This window comes from Glycine max, chromosome 16 (genome assembly GCF_000004515.6).
Source record: "Glycine max cultivar Williams 82 chromosome 16, Glycine_max_v4.0, whole genome shotgun sequence".
In the NCBI taxonomy this organism is placed as follows: domain Eukaryota; kingdom Viridiplantae; phylum Streptophyta; class Magnoliopsida; order Fabales; family Fabaceae; genus Glycine; species Glycine max.
In genome coordinates, this window is record NC_038252.2 from 30,829,649 (window position 1) to 30,852,927 (window position 23,279).

The following is a 23,279-nucleotide window of genomic DNA, read 5'->3' on the forward strand; positions in this document are numbered from 1 at the left end:
TTTGTGGATGGAATTTTATGATGGTGATAGGGTCCCAAACTCTATCAAAATTGCCTAACTAGGACATATAGTAACTTGCACTAAAAGGCAATGATTTGTGGGTTCCTCAGTAGTTTTCTAAATTCTAGTTTCATGATGATAAACAATTTTTGTGTTTGCTTTAATGACAAAAACTATACTACCTGAGTGTTTCAGTTGAAAATATTTGTGAAAGGGAAAAAGGGTATGGTGTAATCTTAATGAGTCCCATACGGTTAAGAAGTCTCAAATCACTTGTCTCGATTCTCAAGGTGTAACTTATATATGGATAATTTCATTAAGAGTATGTTTGGATAGAGAATTTTAACAGAGGAAAGTAATTTATCAGAGAATTTGAATTTCTGTAATCTAGAATTCATTGTTTGGATGTTTTTTTGTGAAGAGTTTAAAATTTTGGAATTTTAAAATAGAATTTTAAACAACTAAAAATCTGGAATTTCAATTTTCTTCTAAAAGGTGAGAAATTGAAATTCTCTTCTTACAGTCTTTTTCAAGAAACACCGTATGAGATTATGGAACATTGATCGAGTCTAAACGTAGAGGAACACGTATAACTAGCACACCAATCATATCTTTTTTTTTTTTCATTCATTTTTTTTCACCCTCATAGTTTTAACTTTTTTATTCAAATACAAAATTTTGAAAATAAAAGAATTTCAATTGAAGTATTTAAAATTCTTAAAATTTAAAATCTTTCAAAATTTTAAATTCCTCCATCCAAACTCTAAATGTCAATTGGTTTTAAACTAATATCTAACATATACTGCTCTTGAGGCCAAAGTTGCATTGGATGCATGTGAAATAAAAAAATCTCCAGATTATTTCTTGGATTCCTGCTTCGTTGAGCCTTAAATGGTTAATAATATAAAATATGTGCTCCTATTCACCTGCCACAAACATGTGAGATTATTCACAATCAGAACAATTCAGTCAAAGTCTTTTCAGCTAGAACCTGATAGTGTAGTTTATAAAAAAGGTAATTTGTCCATTCAGGGTTATTATTCTGGTGTTCTTAATTTGTAGGTTGAGCGTTATGTTATTTAACATGTTGATGTCCCTCAACCTCAAGCATCGCTAGTTGTTAGGGGGTTTATGAAGTTTTTTATTTTTCTTTTTTCTTTTTTCTTTTTTCTGAGAAAGGATTTATGAAGTTAACAGAGAAACCATATAATGTAATATATATAAAAAAGAGAAATAATATTCTCATAAATATAATATATATATATATATATATATATATATATATATATATATATATATAAGGAAAGATAAATAATGTTGTGCTGTCAAATAATATTATGTTGTCATATAATACTCTGCTGTCAAATAATGTTGCTATTATATGGTATGCTGTCAAATAATGTTGTTGTTATGTGGTATTTAAACTAGGATTATATATTTTCTCTCTTAGAAGTTAGCAAACGCAATCAATTTCTCATGAAGCTTTGCCCATAAATCCATAATAAAAATTCAATACATATCGACAGATGATTATATGTAGGGATCTCAACGGTGCTTGAAGGGTATGGGTAGTAGTTCTCTCACACCTACCCGCACTTATACAAGTATCCATTAAATGGGTGTCCACAAAATTTATATATATCCACGAATATTTGTGGATATTCTTCAATATTTGTTAAAATAGAAATTTTAAATAAAAGAAAAAAAAATTAATATATGTATATTGTGAGATGATTAACATACTATCACTCTTTTTTAGTTAGAATATGTTAGCATGTTACATTAAAATATATGGACAAAAATATCAATTGTTTCTCTTGTTTTATTGAATTCATTTTAAAGATAATATAGTAACTTACCAATTAAGTTTTTTTTTTTTTAAAAAAAAAAAAAGATTTCTCTCTCTTCTCTCGTTAGTTCTCTCTCCTCTTTCCTCACCCTTATCTCCTATCTCACGTTGATTAGGAAGGTATTGATATTCTTGCAGGCTGCAGCTAATTTAGAAACAACAAAACGATCAAGTGGTAACTAATGATAATTTACTAATTGAAAAAAGTTATTATACTATTATCATTTTTATTTTGTGTAAAAAAAGTGTGTGACAAACATTTTTATCCTGATAGCGCTGGTGTATTTTGAAGATTGTAGAAGACCGGAAAGTCCATTGGGTGAAAACTGCATAAGCAATTGAAACTTGCTGGTATGAAATGATGTGTATAAAACTGCATGAGCAATTAAGCGTGCTAGAGGGAAGAATACTTGGAAACCTGAATTAGTACCTGAATTAATTTTAGAAACGATGGAATCTAAAGAGAGAGCGAAAGCACGAAGAAAGTAAAAATAGGAAGAAGAAATTCCACTAATTATAAAATCAAAAGCACGAACAAAGCAATTTCCTCTTTAACATTGCAAAGAAGAAAACATCTAACACATCTTTAATATGGCAAGAGCTCTTATGTTTCATTCTCACATCCCAAGTAAGTTTTGGTCATATGCTATCAAGCATGCTGTTTATTTAATTAATTGGGTTTCATCCCCAATTAATTGGAATAAAACACTTTTTGAACTATCATATAAACAAACACCAAAATTTCTCACTCTCAAAGGTTTTGGTTGTTTGGTTTATGCTTCTACAAACACTACCAATCATCACAAATTTGATCCCCGATCTAGATGTGGGGCATTTTTGGGATTCTAAAATGGCATCAAGGGCATGTCATCTTAGACTTAGATACAAAAGAAATTTTAATTTCTAGACATGTGATCTTTCATGAAATGATTCTACCTTTTCTTAACAAAACAAAACTACCAAAGACTCCTCTATTCAAATTCAAATTCACTTTCAAGAAGCCATTACAATTTTAAGGTACTTAAAGGGGAGTCCCGGGAAAGGCTTATTTTTTAGCAAAGACTCCTCTATTCATATCCAAGGTTTTAGTTATGTCGACTGGGCAACCTGTGTTGACTCCTGCAGATCAGTCACAAGTTGTTGTTTCTTTCTTAGAAGTTCTTTAATTTCGTTGCGAACCAAGAAACAAGACACAGTGTCTTAATCCTCCTCTAAAGCATATTACAATGCCATTGCATCTATTACTTGTGAGCTACAATGGCTTGTTTATCTTCTTGTTGATCTTTAAGTCTCATGTCATCGTCTTGCATTTCTTTAGTGACAATCAAAGTGCACTTCACATTGCTACCAACCTGATAGGTGCTAACAAGGATAATTCTGGCCTTCGAGGGACCAAAGCCTCCTAAGCAAAGATAAGGGAGAATAGAGAGCTAATTTCATTGATTGATTGTTGTTTATTGCATATGATGGATTTATACTGATAATTCTCATAACTAATTTTGTCCTTTTCTATACAATGGAATATCAGGTTGTTATTCTTGTCTCCCCAAAGTCAGCAACAATCCCGCAGCTTCCTTCCTCTTGATTTTGGAATATTCAGACATAGTCTCTGAGGTAAGTGGGCTTTGAAATTCTCCTTTTGGTACTGCTAGCTCTGTCAATTGCTGATTGTACCTCATGTTTTCCCTTTCTTACTTGCTCTGCACATGAATCTGCTAATTGCACCTGAGTCCCTGTTATGCTATCATCCGGGGACCCTTTCAAATTCACCTTGCCTTCAAGGTGATAGTCTCTGCGTATCTGTTCCCAGTCCTCCCATGATGTGTCGTCCGGGGACAAGTCGTGCCACTACACCAGGACTTGCCATGGCCCTATTGGGTTAGACCTCCTTTGATCGAGAATAGCCAATGGTGAAATAACGGGTTGATCCTGAAGGAAACTTGTGGGCAATTGAACAGAAGTCTCCTGCTCTGAAGGGGATCCATGAAAGCGCTTCAACACTAAGCAGTGGAAAACAGGATGTATGCGAGCGGTTTGTGGAAGTTGTAATCGATAAGCCACTGATCCTATGTGCTCAAGGACTTTGAAAGGACCATAGAACCGCTTAGCTAACTTGCCCTCCTTCGCAGATGACCCTTTTGCAGAACCCTGTCGTCGTGGCCGGAGCTTGAGCAATACCCAGTCTCCCACTTGGTACGTGGCCTCTCGGCGTTTGTAGTCAGCAAATAGTTTCATAGCTGCCTGAGCTTTGAGGAGCTTTTTGCGAATCACCTGGAAGGTTTCCTCACGGTCCTTAAGCATGTCATCTACTGCATCCAAGTTTGAGGAACCAACGATGTAGTCAGGGAAATTAAACGGTTTACGCCCAAAGGTGATCTCATACGGGGTAGTGCCGATGGCCACATTCCACGAAGTATTATGGCACCATTCAACCCAAGGAAGAAGCTTGCCCCACGTGTGTGGCCTGTGATGAACAAAGGCACGAAGATATTGTTCAACAACTCTATACATGACTTCGATTTGTCCATCACTCTGAGGATGGTAAGTCGAACTCATCCTCAGTTGCGTCCCACTCAATTGAAACAATTCGCGCCAAAAGAGACTGAGGAACAGATGGTCTCTGTCCGAAACCAAGCTCCTTTGTAGCCCATGAATTTTGCCCACGATTTCAATGAATAGGGAAGCTACGACATGAGCTGTGTGTGCTGCCGGTAACATGCCCAAATGTATTCCTTTCGAGAAGCGGTCCACTACGACGAGTATAACAGAATTGCCATGGAATGAGGGCAGTCCCAAGATAAAGTCAAGGGAAAGGTCCTCCCAAGGCCTCTGTGGAACAGGAAGGGGGCAAAGCAACCCTGCGATCTTCTTTGTTTCGTATTTGGTCTGTTGACAGGGGAGACAATTTGTAACGAAGTCTGTCACATCCTGTCAAATCCCCGGCCAGCTGAAATTTTTCAACAGGCGAGCTAAGGTCTTCGCGATTCCCATATGACCACCCGTTGGTATCGAATGGTACTCAGTGAGGAGAGTGGGAATCATCGAAAAGCCCCTGGGTAGCCAAATTCTCCTTTTGTGCAAAATGAGATTGTTAATAACGGTGTAGTCCGAATGAGTGGATGGTGATTGTGTAATGGCATCGCGGTGCTCTACATAAGCTGAGGAGGCCTCCAATTGTCTTCGTAATTCCTCCAAGAATGTGAGGCATGGTACCGACAGGGTCAAGCAAGAGGATGATGTTGGTTCAGGAATCCGAGACAAGGCGTCCACAGCCTGATTTTGAGCACCAGAATGGTGGATGATCTGGTAATCATAACCCATTAGCCTTGCCAAATAGGTGTGTTGCTCTGGGGTCTGAATCACCTGCGTTAGCAGCTCTTTAAGGCTCCTGTGGTCAATAATGATGATGAAGCGGTGGCCAAGTAAGTATTGGCACCACTTCTTGACGACCGTAGTGATTGCAAATAGTTCACGCACGTAAGTAGATGCATTCAGGAGGCGCAGGGTGAAGGGCTTGCTGAAGAAGGCAATGGGGTGGCCCTTTTGAGTTAGGACGACACCCATGCTGATGCCCGAGGCATCTGTTTCTACGGTGAATGGAATGTCGAAATCGGGGAGGGCCAAGACTGGGGCAGATGATAAAGCTCCCTTTAATTTGTCAAAAGCGACTTGGGCCTGCTCAGTTCACTGAAAACAATCATGAATAGTGAGCTTCACCAGTGGGGCCGCGATCGTTGCGTAACCTTTAATGAAACACCTATAAAATACGGCAAGGCCGAGAAAGCTGCGCATAGCCCTGGATGATTGCGGAGTGGGCCAGTGTAGGACGACGTCCACTTTGGAAGCAACTGGTTGCACTCCCTGTGATGAGACCACGTGGCTGAGGTACTCGACCTGGGGCTGCGCAAAAGAGCACTTAGATAACTTAAGGACAAACTGGTGGGTCAACAGTACCTGAAAGGTAGCTTCCAAGTGAGTGAGATGGTCAGCCATGGACGCACTGTAGACCAAAATGTCGTCAAAGAAGACAATTATGAAGCGCCTGAGATATGGATGAAACACAACATTCATGGTTGCCTGAAAAGAAGACGGTGCATTGTACAAACCAAACGGCATTACACAAAATTCGTAATGGTCGTGGTGAGTACGAAAAGCTATCTTCGGAATGTCGCCGGAGTGCATGCAAATTTGATGATACCCTTGGAGTAAATCCAATTTCGAGAAGTAACTTGCGCCCCCTAACTCGACGAGAAGTTCATCGACGGTGGGTATCGGAAACCTATCCTTGATGGTCAGAGCATTCAAAGCTCGATAATCCACACAGAACCTCCAAGAGGTGTCTTGTTTCTTAACGAGCAATACAGGTGATGAGAATGGGCTATTGCTGAGCTGAATGAGGCCTTTCTGCAACATGGATTCTACTTGGGCCTCTATCTCCTGCTTTTGGTAATGGGGATATCGGTAAGGCCGTACATTAACAGGAGTGGCTTGGGGTATAAGGTGAATTCGGTTATCAGTGTCTCTGGGTGGAGGTAAGGTTTGGGGAGGTTTGAACAAAGAGGGAAACTTAGCAATTAAGGCTTGGACTAAAGGGGAAGTATCGGGATTGGTGGTGGAATCAGGAGGATCAGGGATGATGGCCACGTGGAAGTATAAGCTATCAGGTTGTTTTTGGCGAAGACAAAGGAGTTGTGAGGATGACAGAGAGCTTAAAGTGGACTCTGTGTCTCCGTTCAGCTCCACAAGGTTACCTGCATGAAAAAATTTCATACATAAAGTATTGTAGTCTGTAAGTACAGGGCCGAGGGACTTCAGCCATTGGACCCCAAGCACTACATTGGCACCCGCAATTGGAAGGACATGCAAGTCGACCACAAATGAGGTGGCTTGAATGGTGACGGTAATGGCTTCGCACAAGGAATTGCACTCCAATTGTTGGCCATTACCAACCATAACCCGCAGAGGTGTGGTGGCTCGCGTGGGTAAGCCCAATTGGGAGACTAACTAAAGTTGGATGAAGTTGTGGGTGCTCCCACCATCCACAAGCAAGATAATTTGATGATCAACGATGACACCCATGAAACGGAGTGTCTCCGGAGCAACCTGGCCCGCCAATGAATTAAAACTAATTTGGGTCGGGTATGGATCTATTGGGTCGGGCGGCATCGGGTCGGGTTTCGGGTCAGCTGGCTCTATAATAGATGGGTAGGGTTCATCATCTTCAGCCACGATGAGAAATACCCGAGAGGCGCACCTATGGCCGCGGTGGTATTTCTCATCACAATTAAAGTAAAGGCCTCTCTCTCTGCGTGAAGCAATCTCCTCAGGGGAGAGACGCTTGACGGATGGGCCTGGGTTACGAGGGGGTAGGGGTAAAAGGGAAGGAGTGGAAACAGGGTGAATGGAAAGGGACGAAACATGAGGGGTTGGGGTTATCGGGGTGGAAGGAGGTGGGGGGTTATGTCGAGGTCTCGGGGGTGGAGGGTGAGGGTTTTGTCGGGAATCCAAGAACTTCTCCTCTTGGAGGCGAGCAAGGCCCGCCGCCTGGACGAGGGTGAGAGGTTGGTGGGCCTGAACCTCGTAGCGAATGTTGGCGTTGAGTCCCGATATGAAGCAGCTCGGCAAGAAGGGCGCTGGTAAGCCAATGATCCTATTGGCCCGGTCCTCAAAGTCTGCAAGATACTGCGCCACCGTGCCCCGCTGCGTCAACTTGAACAAAGCCCCCGTGGGGTCTTCATACTGCGAGGGAGCAAAGCGTGTCTGCAACGCCTGAAGGAATGCGGGCCACGATGTAAACTGGTCATTCCCACTCATCCATTGAAACCACGACAAGGCGCGACCCTCCATGTAGAAGGAGGCGACGGTGAGTCTCTCTATTTCAGGGGTACCATGATACTCAAAGAATTGGGTGATCTTAAAGATCCAACCCAAGGGATCAGTCCCGTCGAACTTGGGAACATCTAATTTGATTCTGTGTGTTAATGCAGGTGGGGATGAGGCTGTGGAAAGGATGGGTGTCGGAACTGGGGTGGACGTCGTGGTCAAGGGAAGGCGATGAAGGATTTCATTTAATTGTAAGGTAACTGTTTGCAGGGTCTCACCTAAGGTAAGGTTCTGAGCAGTGAGCTTAAGGAGGGCATCTTCAAGGGGGTTTGAGGTTTTAGGAGGGTCGACCATGGCGGCAAAGGCAACGAGAGCACCAAGATGATAGGTGCTAACAAAGATAATTTTAGCCTTCGAGGGACCAGAGCCTTCTAAGCAAAGATAAGGGAGAATAGAGAGCTAATTTCATTGATTGATTGTTGTTTATTACATATGATGGATTTATAGTGATAATTCTCATAACTAATTTTGTCCTTTTCTATACAATGGAATATCAGGTTGTTATTCTTGTCTCCCCAAAGTCAACAACAATCCCGCAACTTCCTTCCTCTTGATTCTGGAATATTCAGACATAGTCTCTGAGGTAAGTGGGCTTTGAAATTCTCCTTTTGATACTGCTAGCTCTGTCAATTGCTGATTGTACCTCCTGTTTTCCCTTTCTTACTTGCTCTGCACCTGAATCTGCTAATTGCACCTGAGTCCCTGTTATGCTATCACAACCCCATCTTTCAAGAACACAACAAGCATTTGGATATTGATTGTCACATTGTCCGTGAGAAAGCTCAACAAGGTTTAATGCGTTTACTTCATGCCTCCTCCTCCAATCAAATCGCAAACATGTTTACCTAGGCTCTTCCTCCTAACTTATTCAATACTAATCACTCCAAGCTTGAGTTGATTAACATTTTCTCACCTCCAACTTGTGGGGTATTAGAAAACAATAAAGAAAAGCCTGGCCCAACAACAATTTAAGATTGACTCAGCCTTGGCCCAAACCGAAAGCAGCACCCTCCTGTTTTTTTCTTCATTCTAGAGTCATCTATATGCTTTATCCTTCTTTCCCATATGCTCTTTGTTGAGCTGTTTTGTGACCTGTTTCTCCCTTTTGTTATTTTGTTTTATTATTTTGTTTGTTTATGTAGATTCTTTTTTATCTTTTGGTGATTTGGTAAGTTGTATTAGCAAATTGACAAGCTATATTTCACCTTGTAATTACATAAATGTATGAACGAAAAACAGTTTTTGTCATTGTGGTCCATCTTTTTTTTTTCTGCTAAAGGTCCCTGAACATCCAAATCTTTTGATCCTAATCTCCAAATCTATCACCATGTACCCCTTTTGTATTTGAGTTTAACTAATGAAATAATATGAATTTGCTTTGGTAAAAAATAGAACTTCAAAGAATCTCTTCTTCCCCGGCTGCATACCAATCCCGAAGCCGTCTTTGTCTTGGCTTGGGCTAATTGGCAATTGGCACAGAAGTTTCAACAAGCAGCCTATATAGTCTATTTATATAGATGCAGCTAACATCATATACAAGTTACTCTTAACAATAGATTCATATCCAATATTAATAATACCAGTCAAAGACTTTGAAAGTCTCCCTTCGATAATTGTGTGAAGGCTAATTTGAATGCAACGTTAACACACCAATAGCTTTTAGAGTGGTGTCCGTTCAGAGATCATGTAGGCCCTAGTTATGGCTGCTGGCTGTTGCATCATTTGCGAAAAGATTAGGATCATCTGCAAACTGTAGTTAAAATTGCAACTGCACATTTTCTCAACCATTAAAAATATAAATTATAGAAAGAAAAAAAAATTTATACGTACGTTAGAACTTCATAGCCAAAGTAAAACATACAAGGTACTGTGTTTTCGGTAGGCTATGGACTTGCTCCCTTGGTTTCTATAGGTTTCATTAACTTAATTAATTGTCTACGTTAAAATTTATGAAGTTAATATAAAGTTAAGGTGAAGTGAAAATTTTAAATAGCAAGAGAATTTAAACCTTAATAATAATAATATAAAAAAATTTCATTATTTCTTTCCTCTAATTTAAAAGTAAATATATAAAAATTATAAAATTATAATTAAAAATAAGTTTAATTATTTTTTCTCTAATTTATTTTTTAGGTTCAATTTGAACTCTCATTATTTAAAGGTTCAATTAGGTCTTGTGTTTTCTGAAAATTATTTAATTAGGTCTTTTATTTTTAAAAGGTTCAATTAGACCTTTTGTTTTGAAATGAGTTCAATTTGATTTTTTTTCTTCTACCAACTTCAAAAAAATTAAGAAAAGGATCAAATTAGACTTGCTTTTAAATGAGACCAAATTGAACTTATTTTAAAAAAATAAAGAACTTAATTAAATATTTTAAAAGTAAAAGACCTAATTAAAATATTATGTTAAAAATTATAGGACTTATTTCAACCTTTTAATAATCTAACCCTAACTACAATTTGACAAGTAAAATCAATACTATAAAATCCTTAATCTAAAAGCAAAGAGAAAAGTCACTTAATATAGAGAAACACTCAATTTTATAAATGTGCAAATTCTGTTTTAGTTGCTTACAAGAGGTTGTTATTTATAGGCTAACTTAATCAACCTTGGAAAACAAAAGGAAAAATTCCACTAACATTTTTCATAAGGCATTAACTGCCTGACCAGTAACTCCCATTTGATATAACTTTCCACTAATCATCATAATGGTTTATGAAGCTAAAAAAACACTAAAATTTGACCTAAAAAAATATTAAAATACATCTGAGAATTTATTCCAACAAAAATAGGTGCAAAATTACATGGAAAAGAAAATAAGCCAATGAATATTTCCTGTCATGGGAATTTGGGCTTTTTATATTTTCTTCAAGTTAGGCTCAAATACTCATCAACTTGTAGAAAAAGTGATGCATTTTGGTGAAACCTATTATTCACATTGACCTAAACTTTCCTTGATCTCCTACTAGGACTTGGAAAGCTTTTTTCATCATCTTAGTCTTGAACTTAGTCATATATCTTTGAATTGGCTTGTTGGATCTTTATCAATATTCGACATGAATACCTTTAAGACGCACCCATCATGGTCAAGTGCACAAAAAGATTCAATACCTAGGACTTATAGAATTTAAGCTCACAAGAATCTTGATATTTCAACAATAATATGGAAAATTCAATGCGGTAATAGGAACACAATAACAAAGCAATATAAAACAAAATAAATTGTATCTAACGTGAAAGAGTTAGTGATGATCACTAATATAGAGCAAGAAAAGATAAACCACATGTGCATAAGAGACACAAAGATTTTAACATAGAAAACTCTTTAAAGTAAGGATAAAAATCATGAATTATTTAAACTGAAGAAATAACTTCATTGTGATCAATGAAGGTACAAAAAAGTCTCCTACAGGTGTGCGGAACAATGTTTACAATAAAGAAAGTCTCAATGTTTATTGTTGGTGTACAAGTATGAGGTGAAGTCTCACATTGGATAGTAATGAAAAAAAGATTAATCACTATATAAGTGGGAAAAAGACCCATAAATCCAAGCCTTAAGGTTTTGAATTAAAGTGTAATATCAACTTTACTTACATGGTTAATCATGGCCCATTAGTGAAAATGTTTTCAGTATTTACCCCCCTAAGATTCACAACAATTGGTATGATGAGTCAATGACTCGACTTGGTGACTGACATAGACAAGTAAAATGGAGTTTGTGGTGGATTCATGGACATGAAGATCTCTTGTATCGAAAGTCTACTTGATGAGTGAGTTCATACATGGAGGCTAGACAATGGGTCCTACAAGCGACGATGTAAGGTACTAAAGCATGTTAGCGACAATGGTTAGGCAGGGTCGAGGTAGCCACCACTAAGTTCTAATGGTCACAATGGAATGAAAATGACTTCCACTTGAGAGGGAGACTATCATGTAGAAGAGACTCATACTTGAAGCGAGATTATTGGAATACAAGTGTGAGGCGAAGTCCCACATTAAATAGGAATGAGAAGATTGAACATCATATAAGTGAGGATAAGATCCATAAATCTTAGTCTTTTAATTGTTTTAATTGTTTTTTTTAATAAATTTTTCATAATAAAATATAAATGTCTATTAGTATGTGTAATGACATCAAATTACAAATTATAATAAAAGTTTTTTAGTTTTTAAATTAATTTTTTTAAAATCATACACAATTATTTTTTATTGACTGATCATTTAAAAACTCATAACCTTAAAAAAAATATTCCAAAGGAGGTGAGTGTTTTTTACAAATTAAAAGTGTCATTGTAATTACAATTTTTCCTAGAAATTATTCATGAATCTAACTAACTATAATGATTTACAATAAACATTTTTTTTACTTGAACCTTTCATCAAGCATGGGAGTAAAAAAAAATTATTTACGAGTTTATAAAACGAGTATTTTTTTTTCTTTTAGACTCAATTAATTTACGATTTTTTATCATTAATTTAAAGTTAATAAAGCAAATACCAAAATAATTATTTTTTCTTTTTTTTCTTTTTACTTTCATCTCTTTAACCTTAATTCTATGATCTGAATTTCAGTAAACAACTAAATCGAAATTTTAAATGTACACGGACTTCTATTTTTTATTTGATATGAGTTAAGTTAAAAAAATATTAAATTACTAACATCTAGATATATTTGTCCCACTTTTTATACTTTCCCAGACTAAATTTTGCATTTTCATTTTTGAAGGATGCATTTGTCAGCAAAGTGGAAAGACCAAAAGTCAAAAAAATATTACAGTATATGTCACTATGCTGACAATTAGAGGTGATCATGTTGACAATCATTTCAGTGACAAATTCGTCCCTTCATGTCATGTAAACTATTTTATTAATGGTTACGGACGGAAGTTGACGGCCGGATATATTTGTCGTACTTTTTACATTTTCGGGGACTAAATTTTGTATTTTTATCTTTCAAGGATATATTTTTCAGCGAATTACACATTCACTGATAAAAAGTGACTATTTATCCAAAAATATATAGATAAGATAACATTTATGATGTGATAGAAAAAGAAATGTAGAGAAAAATAAAAGATATTAATAAAATGTATAAAATGAAGAATGATTTGTGTATGACTATTCCAACATAATTACATTCTTGGCATCCGATTTAAACTCTTAACTCAAAATATTAAAATAACAACTCTAACCACTTATGAGAAAATTAATACTTCCAAAAATTTTATTTGTAGATCAAAGTGATTATCTAAAGAATAGAAAAAAAAAAAAAAGTATAACGGTCCCCACAACTTATGTTTCTACATTTCATTCACGTTTTCTTTTTTCGGGGGCTTCTAGCAATCTCAGTAGACAATAATCTCATAATAATGTTAATGTGCTTCTCATTGGAAAATTTCACACAATATTCATTATGATACAATCAAACTAAGACTTTTAAAACGCTAAATCCATAGTATCAAAAACGCTAAATCCATACAATCAAATTTATGATTTTTTTCCAGTTCTAGAACTGGTCAATGAAACATAGCAAATTTGGCATTAATTGTTACAGATTTTCGTTAGCCGTGACTTCAATCAATCATTCGTCAGCGAAAACTATATAAACATTGGAGCCTTTATTTACCTATTTTAAAGCATATTTGTTTTCGTGTTGAAAATGCAGTCAGACGAATTCCAATAAATAAAATATAAAAGTAATAAATTTGGAGCTTTGACGTTTTGTCTCGGAATGTGATGACTTTGTTGGAAATGGATACACAAACATGCACTAAATCTCTCAAAATGTTCAATGCAAAATAATTTAAAAAACAATCTTGAATTTGGCATAGACAGACTTTTCAGATTACATTTATTTATTTATTTATTTATTCAAATCAAATGCTGCATACGGCTTTTGACGGTCCAAAAAGGAAATATATTTTTATGGTAATTGAATATATTATAGTTTTCATAATTTTCTGTGTAACATATGTTACACTAATATGATTTTTTTTAAGAAAATCAGTATATATTGATAGTATAAAAAGTTTTTTTTTATAATTTTATTTAATTGTAATTTATTATATATGATAAATTTATTAATTTTTATTCTAATTATTTTAAAAATTTTACTAATAATATTTTATAATTGATTATTAATGTAATTTTTTTGTAAACTGAAACCTGAAATTGAACTCTTCTTTCTTCCATATTTTTTTTTGGCATTAATAGAAGCGTCGTTTATAAAAGAAACCATTTATTTGTCAATCAGCATCAATCACGACGACAGCTAATCTGATTGTCCTTTTATTTTTCTTTTTTATTCTGTGACTGTCTCTGCTAGTTTATTTTTTTAGTACAGATTATAAGCAACAATTTCTCTTTTCAAATATTTGTACACATCTGCTAGTTTAATTTTAAAAGTTTAGTGAAAATATTCGGTAAAAAAATTTAAAGCATTTTGTTATTGGAGATTATAGTGACAATGAAGTAAATAATAATAACCCTGTAAAAAAAAGTAAATAATAATAATAAATTTTATTTTGAGTCTCTTTTCTTTTGAAAAATATCTCCTTATTTTTAAATTTATAAGTTAAATAATTCGATTTATATATTGAGTTAGGAATAAAAAAATTATTTTATATTAAATCTAAAAATTTTAGTTTATTATTTTAATTTTTAAAAGTAAAGCAACACAATTTATCAAAGCATTGAAAAGATGGTGTATATATATGATAATTCTAAATTTAATCTCTTAATATATTTTTTTAAATAAAATATTAAAAAATATTGAAAAGGATCGAATTATTATTATTATAAATGATAACAATACAATAATAATAATAAATGTTACTTTTTATTTTAAAAAATAATCAAATTATTCTTAAAATTATAGATTTAACGATTAAATTTATCTATTCAATAGTAAAACTTATTAATTTTACATCAAAAATAATTTTTTATTCAATCTATAATATTTAGTACATTATTGTATTTTTTTTAAAAAAAATCATACAATGTTGTCATAATCGTAAAAAATGGTTGGTGTACATGATAAATCTAAAATTAATCTCTTTATAAAAATTATTTAAAGAATATAAAATAAGTATCATCTCTAAGGTATATACCTAGTGACGGATAAAAAGAGACACTAAGTGAAAGTTTGGTTGCGATCAAATATATAAGAAGAGAGAGAAGAGGCACATAAGAGCAAAGAAGTGTGTTTGGTTGCAAAGATGTGCGGAGAAATGTTTTAAAGAATTCTGTGGAATCCACCTCTATTTTTTCTTGAGTAGATTTGAGAAGAATTTTTCACTGTCCAAATGTTTTGACTATCATGCCCTTTACCTGCCTCGTGGAACTTGTGGGCTTAGACACACAAAAGCAACTAGAGCTCATTCATCCCACTATTTGTATCAAATCTGAAACCAAGTGGGTTTATTTTTTGTCCCATAATTCTAGACTACTATACATAAAATGATAAGTCTTATTTGTTAGGTCAGCATGAAGTTGCTGAACATCTTGGCGTTTTTGGTAGTGGTGGTTTTCTAGTGGAAGAAATAATGAGAGAGGTTTTGTGTACTATTACAAGCTTCTTTTTCACTCTACTTCTTACCTATCTAGCTTCTTTTATCTTCTATTCTCTCATTTTCTCTCCTCACAACTAAATAATCTGAGTATGTTTTGGATAGAAAATTTTAATCGATGAAAGTAATTTATCTGAGAATTTGAATTTCTGTAATCTAAACTTTATTGTTTGAATGTTTTTTTTAAGAATTTAAATGTTTGGAATTTTAAAACAGAATTTTAAACAACTAAAAATGTGGAATTTTAATTTCCTTCTAAAAGGTGAGAAATTGAAATTTTTTTTATATAAAAGAATCTTCTAAAACCTTTACGTATTCTCTTACTAACTTTCATCATCTCTTCTACCTCAAAGTTCCTGAAATCTTTAAAATGTTAAAAATTCTTAACTTTAATTTTTTTTATCCAAACACAAAATTTTAAAAATAAAAGAATTTGAATTGAAGTATTTGAAATTCTTAAAATTTAAAATTTCTTAAAATTTAAAATTCTCTCATCCAAACACACTCTAAAAGAATTCTTACTGTTACAATGGTTAAAAGTCCACCATTGTATCAAAAACTCACCGTAAACTAATGGCTTAATATCCTTTGGTAATTACTTGTCGGTAAATTTTATCACGGCCTCAAAAAACCCTAAATAATACAACGAGTTAAACTTATTATTATAACTTGATGGTAATAAGGTGAGTTTAATCGTGAGAAAATAAGTGATAAGAGAAGAAATATAAAAGAAATGTAGATCATGTGATTTAATATAAGATAAATACATATATAAAGACAAGAAAAAACTGTGCAAGTACACGAATATATAGTATTGTTTAATTTTCTTAAAATTGATCTATCTCCATTTTCTTCTAATATTTAAATAAATTGTTGACCCGTGGTTTTATAAGCAGTCTTGATACTCTGCGACTCTGCGACTCTGCGCCACCCTTCTTATCTGCTCTCCTTCTTTGACTAATCACCGCTTTTGAACATGTCTAACGTATCGTTGCCATAAAATGTGACTTGTTCTTTTCTCTCATATCGTGTCTTGCGTAGATATATATTCCAACACGCTTATCTCTTGCATATTAGAACATACTCATCTTATATATTAACAAATTCAAAGTGCAAACACCCTTTCATTTTATTTCATAGAAATCTCCAATTTTTTTTGATAAAGCATAGTCCTCATTCTATACTATAGCTACACAATCTTCCGAATCTTCGATTAAACCGTGTTTTTTTTAACGGTTGAGAAAAATAGCAAGACATGGCTGAAAATACCCAAGTTTATGAACGAACTCTGGAGGAAACACCAACCTGGGCTGTTGCGGTTGTGTGTTTTGTGCTGCTTTCGGTTTCAATCGTCATAGAACATATTATTCATGGTATTGGAAAGGTAATTAAACTAGGCAGGGTTTATGTTTTACTCAAAAGACATGCTTATTATTATTATTATTATTATTAATGTTGTTAACCATAAAGTAGAATAAATAGTTTTTACGTAGTTAATTAACCATCATTTAGTATAATATTATGAATAATCATCGATACTTTATAGTGTTATTCAAGGTTTTAAATTCTGGTCATGCGGTCGCAGTTTTGTCGCAATTCATGATATTATAGGAAATTGCCAACAAATGCAACTGAAACTCCAAAAAATTTGATTTTAAAACCTTTTGTATATTATTCTATCTTTGTGATTCAATATTGATATTTCTAACATCTGCCTTGTACCTTGTTCGGTTCATCCCTGACCTCTTGGTGTGTAACTTGCTACTTCTAATTATTGCAGTGGTTCAAAAAGAAACACAAAAATGCTCTCTTTGAAGCGTTGGAAAAGGTGAAAGGAGGTACTTGTGCTCTTCTTTAAATTCATCATGGTTGAATTCTTGTAATAGTTGCTGCTGAATTTGAGTTTCTAATTAAAAACAATTTTCTTTGACATTTTTCTGTTCAGAGCTTATGCTGCTAGGATTCTTATCCTTGCTCCTAACTGTGTTGCAAGATCCAATTTCTAAGATATGCGTATCAAAAAATGTTGCATCCACTTGGCATCCTTGTGCTAACCCAAAGGCCCCAAAAACATCTCAATCTGAGGATGAATCTGAAGACTTTCAGATCAATTCTAGGAAACTCCTACAATATTATGACATCATACCAAGGCGTGTTCTAGCTACAAAAGGATACGACAAGTGCGATGAAAAGGCAAGTTGAGCATCTTCACTGTTGAGTTATTTGTTACTTTTTATTGCATTGAAAGAACAACTTGTGTATATAACAGGCTTGCGAAGATAAGAATAATATTTTGCCCACATCCACCTACTTAAAAATTATTAGGTGATGGTTCTGACTAATTTTCATATAACATATAATTAAGTGTTATTATAAATTAAAATTTGAATACATATTACTTAGAGATTGATAGGTTTATAAATACCTGCTTAATACTTCTCCTTGTCTATATCCCAAAGAGAGAAAGAAATATAACAAAAATAAGTTATATGATATGAGATAAAAGAAAAAAAAAAGTCAAACAAATGTTTATTTATAGCCTTAGAGTATAAAAATCGAGATTAAAGATATAATTTAAAAAATCAAGGTTATGATGAGAGAAATACTATTAGAAATGAAATAATAAATATCACTAAAATGATGCAGATTAAAAAATAACATACATATTTTTATACCTTAAATCAATTTTAGTCTCTCTATTTTATTCAATTCACAATTTTGATCCTTACATTTTAAAATAGAAATATTTGGTTACTAAATATTAAAAAAAACAACTACTTTAGTTTTCTTATTTCAAAATAAAGACATTTTTGGTCTTTTTATTTTACAAAATTTATAATTTTAATCAAATTGTCAAATTTGTCTAAGCTTTAATTTTTTTATTTTGGTTAAGTTGAATCCTAAGCATAACATATTAGGTAGCATAAAAAAATAATTTAGTTAATTATGATGTAAGAAATAAAATGTAGATAAATTGAAAATTGGATCAAAATTATATTTTCTTTTAAAATATGAGATCAAAATTATAAATTTTTTAAAATAAGAAAATCAAATATCTCTATTTTAATATATAAGAACTAAAATCTCAATTTTTAAAACAGAGAGATCAAATGTCTCTGTTTTAAAATTAAAAAAAAATTATAAATTAAGAAAAATATAAATATCAAAATTGCATTTAAGTATATTTTTATATATTTTTAATTTTGGCCAATTTTATATATTTGTAGTTAATTATTGTAGATGGTTTTGATGGGTGATTTTGCATTTGCAGGGAAAAGTTGCTTTTGTTTCAGCATATGGGATTCACCAGCTCCATATATTCATCTTTGTGCTGGCCATTTTTCATATTCTACAATGCATTGTAACACTGGCTTTGGGAAGAACTAAGGTATACTCTCATGTCCTCCCCCCGATTTTGACTTCAGAGATGCTCCTATATATAGTTTCAGAACTTGTGTGCGGGATTTTTCTTTGTTGCTCTGTGGGTGAATTCATTGTTTGGTTCAATGGACGCAGATGAGAAAGTGGAGAGCATGGGAAAATGAAACCAAGACTATTGAATATCAATTTTATAACGGTAAAACTCCATAATTTCTTGTTACTCATTTGTTAGGTGCCAAATAATGTCAATGATATCGTATTTTCTATGCCAAGATTTCAACCATGCATATATATATATATATAATTAAATATTCATTGGCTTGATGTACGTGATAACATGGAGGTTGACTTTCTTACAGTTTTGATGTGACTTTTAGGTGGAACACGTCTTGCGTTTGTTTTGGATGAGAAACAAAAACACTATTTTTTATTATAATAGTAGTACATTATTCGTTAGCAGGTCAATTTTACAGAATAATATGGGTTTGTTCTCTTTATTTAGTGGAAGTTAATTACTTAAAATACACCTAATAATAAAGTTAATATAAATTAAAATTAAAAGTGCGTTATAAAATGTATTATAAATATTTTTTTATAATAACACTTTCATTTATTTTAATGTATAATTTTTTATGTTGATAATTTTTAAAATATACTAATATATACTTGATACAATGACTTATAGTAGTGATGAAAATGTAGTAGCTAGATAAATTAAATTACTGCTATCAACTGTCAAAATATTATAAGGTACCGATAATAAAGTGTGGGAAAATCTGCATATATTCATTCGATAACGAAACTACATTTTTATGTTAAATGTAAACCATGACTTACACTTATCTTTATAATTTCTTTATACTGTTAATACATATATTATTGATTTACACTAATATTTTTATATCAAAAACGAAAAAGTTAAAAAAAAATTCCCCACAAGAAAATAGTAGCCATTCTTGGCTGGTTAAATATACTTTTTCAAGATATATCGTAAAGAATGGGTCTCTGTTTTTGCTTTCGGCCATTTTATATGGTCCATCTCTCTCTTTTCTTCTTATAAAGTTGGTCCATCTCTGATTGTGCCATTTATGAATGTGTACATATTACAGATCCTGAGAGGTTCAGGTTTGCAAGGGACACAACATTTGGAAGAAGGCACTTGAACTCTTGGAGCCAGTCAACAATTTCGTTATCCATAGTAAGGACACGTTTATTCGACTTACAAATGAAATATGCTAAAATTCCTCAATTGAGTTATTAATTTTTCACAAGGAGACTAATAAGCCATTAGCCAGCTTTTGAATTTCAAGTGTTTAATTAATTAGTTGTGATTAGTTGTGATTAGTTTGTGACACATAATAAATACATTAATTTCTAAGTTTCTAACTAATGCCTTTGTACGATGCTCGAATCAGGTTAGCTTCTTCCGACAATTCTTTGGATCTGTCAACAAAGTTGACTATTTAACATTACGACATGGATTCATCACGGTGAGTTATGTTTGAAAAAATTTCCTAATTTTGACACTTTTTTTTGGGGGCATTTCAAAATGGAAAGACTATTATATTTGTGATTATTTTAGGCGCATCTGGCACCGGGAAGTCATGCAAGATTTGATTTCCAAAAGTACATCGAAAGATCACTTGAGGAGGATTTTAAAGTTGTAGTGGGGATAAGGTATGTTACATTGATTTACGAGTTATTGTAAATTCCCTTATTATGCTAGTCTTCGATTCCGATAAATAAATAAATAAAAACATTGATTTGTTTTCATTAACTTAACCATCGTTTTAAGCTCAATGGTTTTGTGACTTGCAGCCCAATCATATGGTTCTTCGCAGTGCTATTCCTGCTGACTAATACACATGGTAAGCAGTATTCAAAATTTTTAATGATGTAAAACTTTAATTTAGTCTATTAAATTGCCTGCATCACTCAATTTGGTCCCCAGTGTTACAAAGAAGCAAATTTAATCTTTATAACTCTGGCAATCATTATTCAATTTAAGTTCTGTTTGTTTTAAAGTTGAGTTTAAATGATTTTATTAGAATTAATTTTGTACTGTTGAACAAGGTAATTAACTATGTGCTCTTTTACAGTTGTACTTCTGTGCACCAGCAATATAATGCAACTTATTTATGCAGAAAATATAAATTCTAAAATGTTCCAGTTTATCCCACTAATCTTAGTTTAAATTTTTTGTTCTATGTGGACAGGGTGGTATTCCTATTATTGGCTTCCATTCATCCCATTAGTTGTAAGCACAGATTACTACTCATTCTGTTTATGTTGCCTATTTTCCTGTCTATATTTCCTTTCTTGATGTAAGTATATAAATAACTTATTGTTATATTTAATGTGAATTTTACAGATAATCTTATTAGTGGGTGCTAAGTTACAAATGATCATAACAAAGATGGGACTGAGGATTACAGACAGAGGAGAAGTTGTCAAAGGTGCACCTGTGGTTGAGCCAGGCGATGATCTGTTCTGGTTCAACCGTCCTCGCCTCCTTCTCTTTTTGATTCATCTTGTTCTGTTTCAGGTAACTTCACTATTTCTTTTTCTTAGATTCTTTCATCTAAGGAATTCTTGTGCTCAGAAAATAACTTTGTTTGCTTGTATGTTGCAGAATGCTTTTCAACTCGCATTTTTCTCTTGGAGTACTGTAAGTTTATCGATTTTGATCAAGTTTTCTTTAATTTGTAACTTACAAGCTCACATCGGTTATTGCTACAACATTGAAGAAAATTTTAGCAATGCTTAATATTATGAAGTACAAACATGCATGCATTCAGGAATCATGTCGTTTCTCTGCTATGAAATAATTTGTTTAAATAAAATGACAATCTTTATCAGTATTAGGAGACAATCTTTATAACTGAGTTAGTATTTCTAAATTGTCAAATCACATGAAAGCTCTCTCCTCTTGAATTAGAAGAAGTAAGAACCTAGCTAATACCGAAACTTTATGTTTAAATTTGATTTTAATTTGGGAAGAAAAATTGAACACTGGATCACTAGGTGAACAAATTTGATACCATGTAAAAAATAAACACTTCAAGAAGTTGAGAAATTCCATAACTAGAGTATTTGATTAACATCTCTGACATAACTGAAAAGCCAGCTTCCTAAAAGGTACAACACGTTATTAGCAAAAGGAGATGTCTAGTAATAGATAACAAGAATAAAGAAAGAGCCACTTCCATCCAAAGCTGCAAGATTTTTCTTAACTTCTCCATAATTTTCTGTTTCAGTATGAATTCTCCGTAAAGTCTTGCTTCCACGAAACAACCGAAGACAATGTCATAAGACTTGTAACGGGGTAAGTTCATTTTCTGTTATAAAAAGTGCACGTGCCAATATATAGAACAACCATTAATTAGTTCATTATATATATAACTAACAAAGAAGTGGCAATTTTAATTTCAGGGTTGTCATACAAGTTCTGTGCAGCTATGTGACATTGCCTCTATATGCTCTAGTCACACAGGTCTCACTTATCCATCTAAGCATATATATATATATATATATTTTTTTTTTTTTATTTTCTTGGCATAAATTTAGTCTCTCAAATAGGGGTCTGTCTTTTTTAGTCCTCTAAATTAAAATTTGTATATTTTTAGACCCTTATATTTGCAAAATTAGTCCTTTTTTCTGTTCCTTCCGGTCTTTCATGCGGTTAAAAAGCACCATAGCTTGTGTATCTACACTGTCAAAAATTAGTCAGGAGGGAATAAAAGAAAAGCATTTTGCAAATTTGAATGATTAGAAAATGAAAATTTTAATTTGGGGTTTAAAAAGACAAACCTCAAATTTGAGGGACTAAAAATATATTTAAGTCATTTTTCTTTCCCCAGACTAACCACTGATTTCATTTTGTTTTTGCAGATGGGTTCAACCATGAGGCCCACCATCTTCAATCAGAGAGTAGCATCAGCTCTGAAGAACTGGCACAACACTGCCAAGAAGCATGTAAAAAACAGTAAGCACACCACACCATTCTCAAGCAGGCCATCAACCCCTCAATATGGTATGTCTCCAACTCATCTGCTACACAAACACCTTGCTGGAAGAAGTGAGAGTGCACAAACTTCTCCAAGAACATCCAACTATGAAAATGAACAGTGGGGTGTTGAAGGATCACCTTCCCCGAGCCACCATGCAGTAGCTGCTGATGAAACCCAGATGCAAGTTTTGGAGCCAGGCTCAGGCTGCTCAGGTTCAGCACCAGAATTGCCTATTAGCTCTCAACTTGATATCAGAGTTAGTTCATCTGAGTTTTCGTTTGAGAAAAGACACATTCCTGGAAGTGATTAGATGTGTAGATTTAGTTTTTAGTTAACCGGTTCAAATGTACAGCTTCTGTACATATCAAAGTTCCAAATGCATGCATGCATGCTTTTGCTGCAATGCAAAGCCATGCATTTGAAGAATGAGGCATAATCTTTTTTGATGGAGCACGATTTGTTGAATGAGGAGTGACACTTTGTTGAAGGCAAATTTGCTGTTGAAATTTCATTATGTGTACATGAATGTGTACAACAACAAAATATGTTTCCCTTCCAAATGACTAATGTTAGGTCATGTGTTCAAA

At 33.5% G+C, this 23,279-nt stretch overlaps 1 protein-coding gene across 1 annotated transcript; it reads left to right on the forward strand.

Annotated features, from left to right (window-relative positions):
* Window positions 1-16,213: 16,213 nt before the first annotated feature.
* LOC100775372 (MLO-like protein 12) lies at window positions 16,214-23,279 on the forward strand. Its single transcript, XM_003548865.5, has 15 exons — window positions 16,214-16,685; window positions 17,082-17,139; window positions 17,247-17,494; window positions 18,573-18,689; window positions 18,818-18,878; window positions 19,792-19,880; window positions 20,098-20,172; window positions 20,265-20,359; window positions 20,501-20,550; window positions 20,899-20,939; window positions 21,054-21,227; window positions 21,315-21,350; window positions 21,940-22,007; window positions 22,115-22,175; window positions 22,574-23,279. Exons 1-15 carry the CDS (start codon window positions 16,557-16,559, stop codon window positions 23,000-23,002), a joined length of 1,731 nt encoding a protein of 576 aa, XP_003548913.1. The 5' UTR covers window positions 16,214-16,556; the 3' UTR covers window positions 23,003-23,279.

Excerpts from the sequence above, each read along its gene's own strand:
- LOC100775372 (XM_003548865.5), top strand. The coding sequence starts at position 16,557 with ATGGCTGAAAATACCCAAGTTTATGAACGAACTCTGGAGGAAACACCA. Across the intron at positions 19,881-20,097 it reads CAACAATTTCGTTATCCATA|GTTAGCTTCTTCCGACAATT; the intron begins GTAAGGACACGT and ends TGCTCGAATCAG. Across the intron at positions 20,360-20,500 it reads AAAGTTGTAGTGGGGATAAG|CCCAATCATATGGTTCTTCG; the intron begins GTATGTTACATT and ends TGTGACTTGCAG.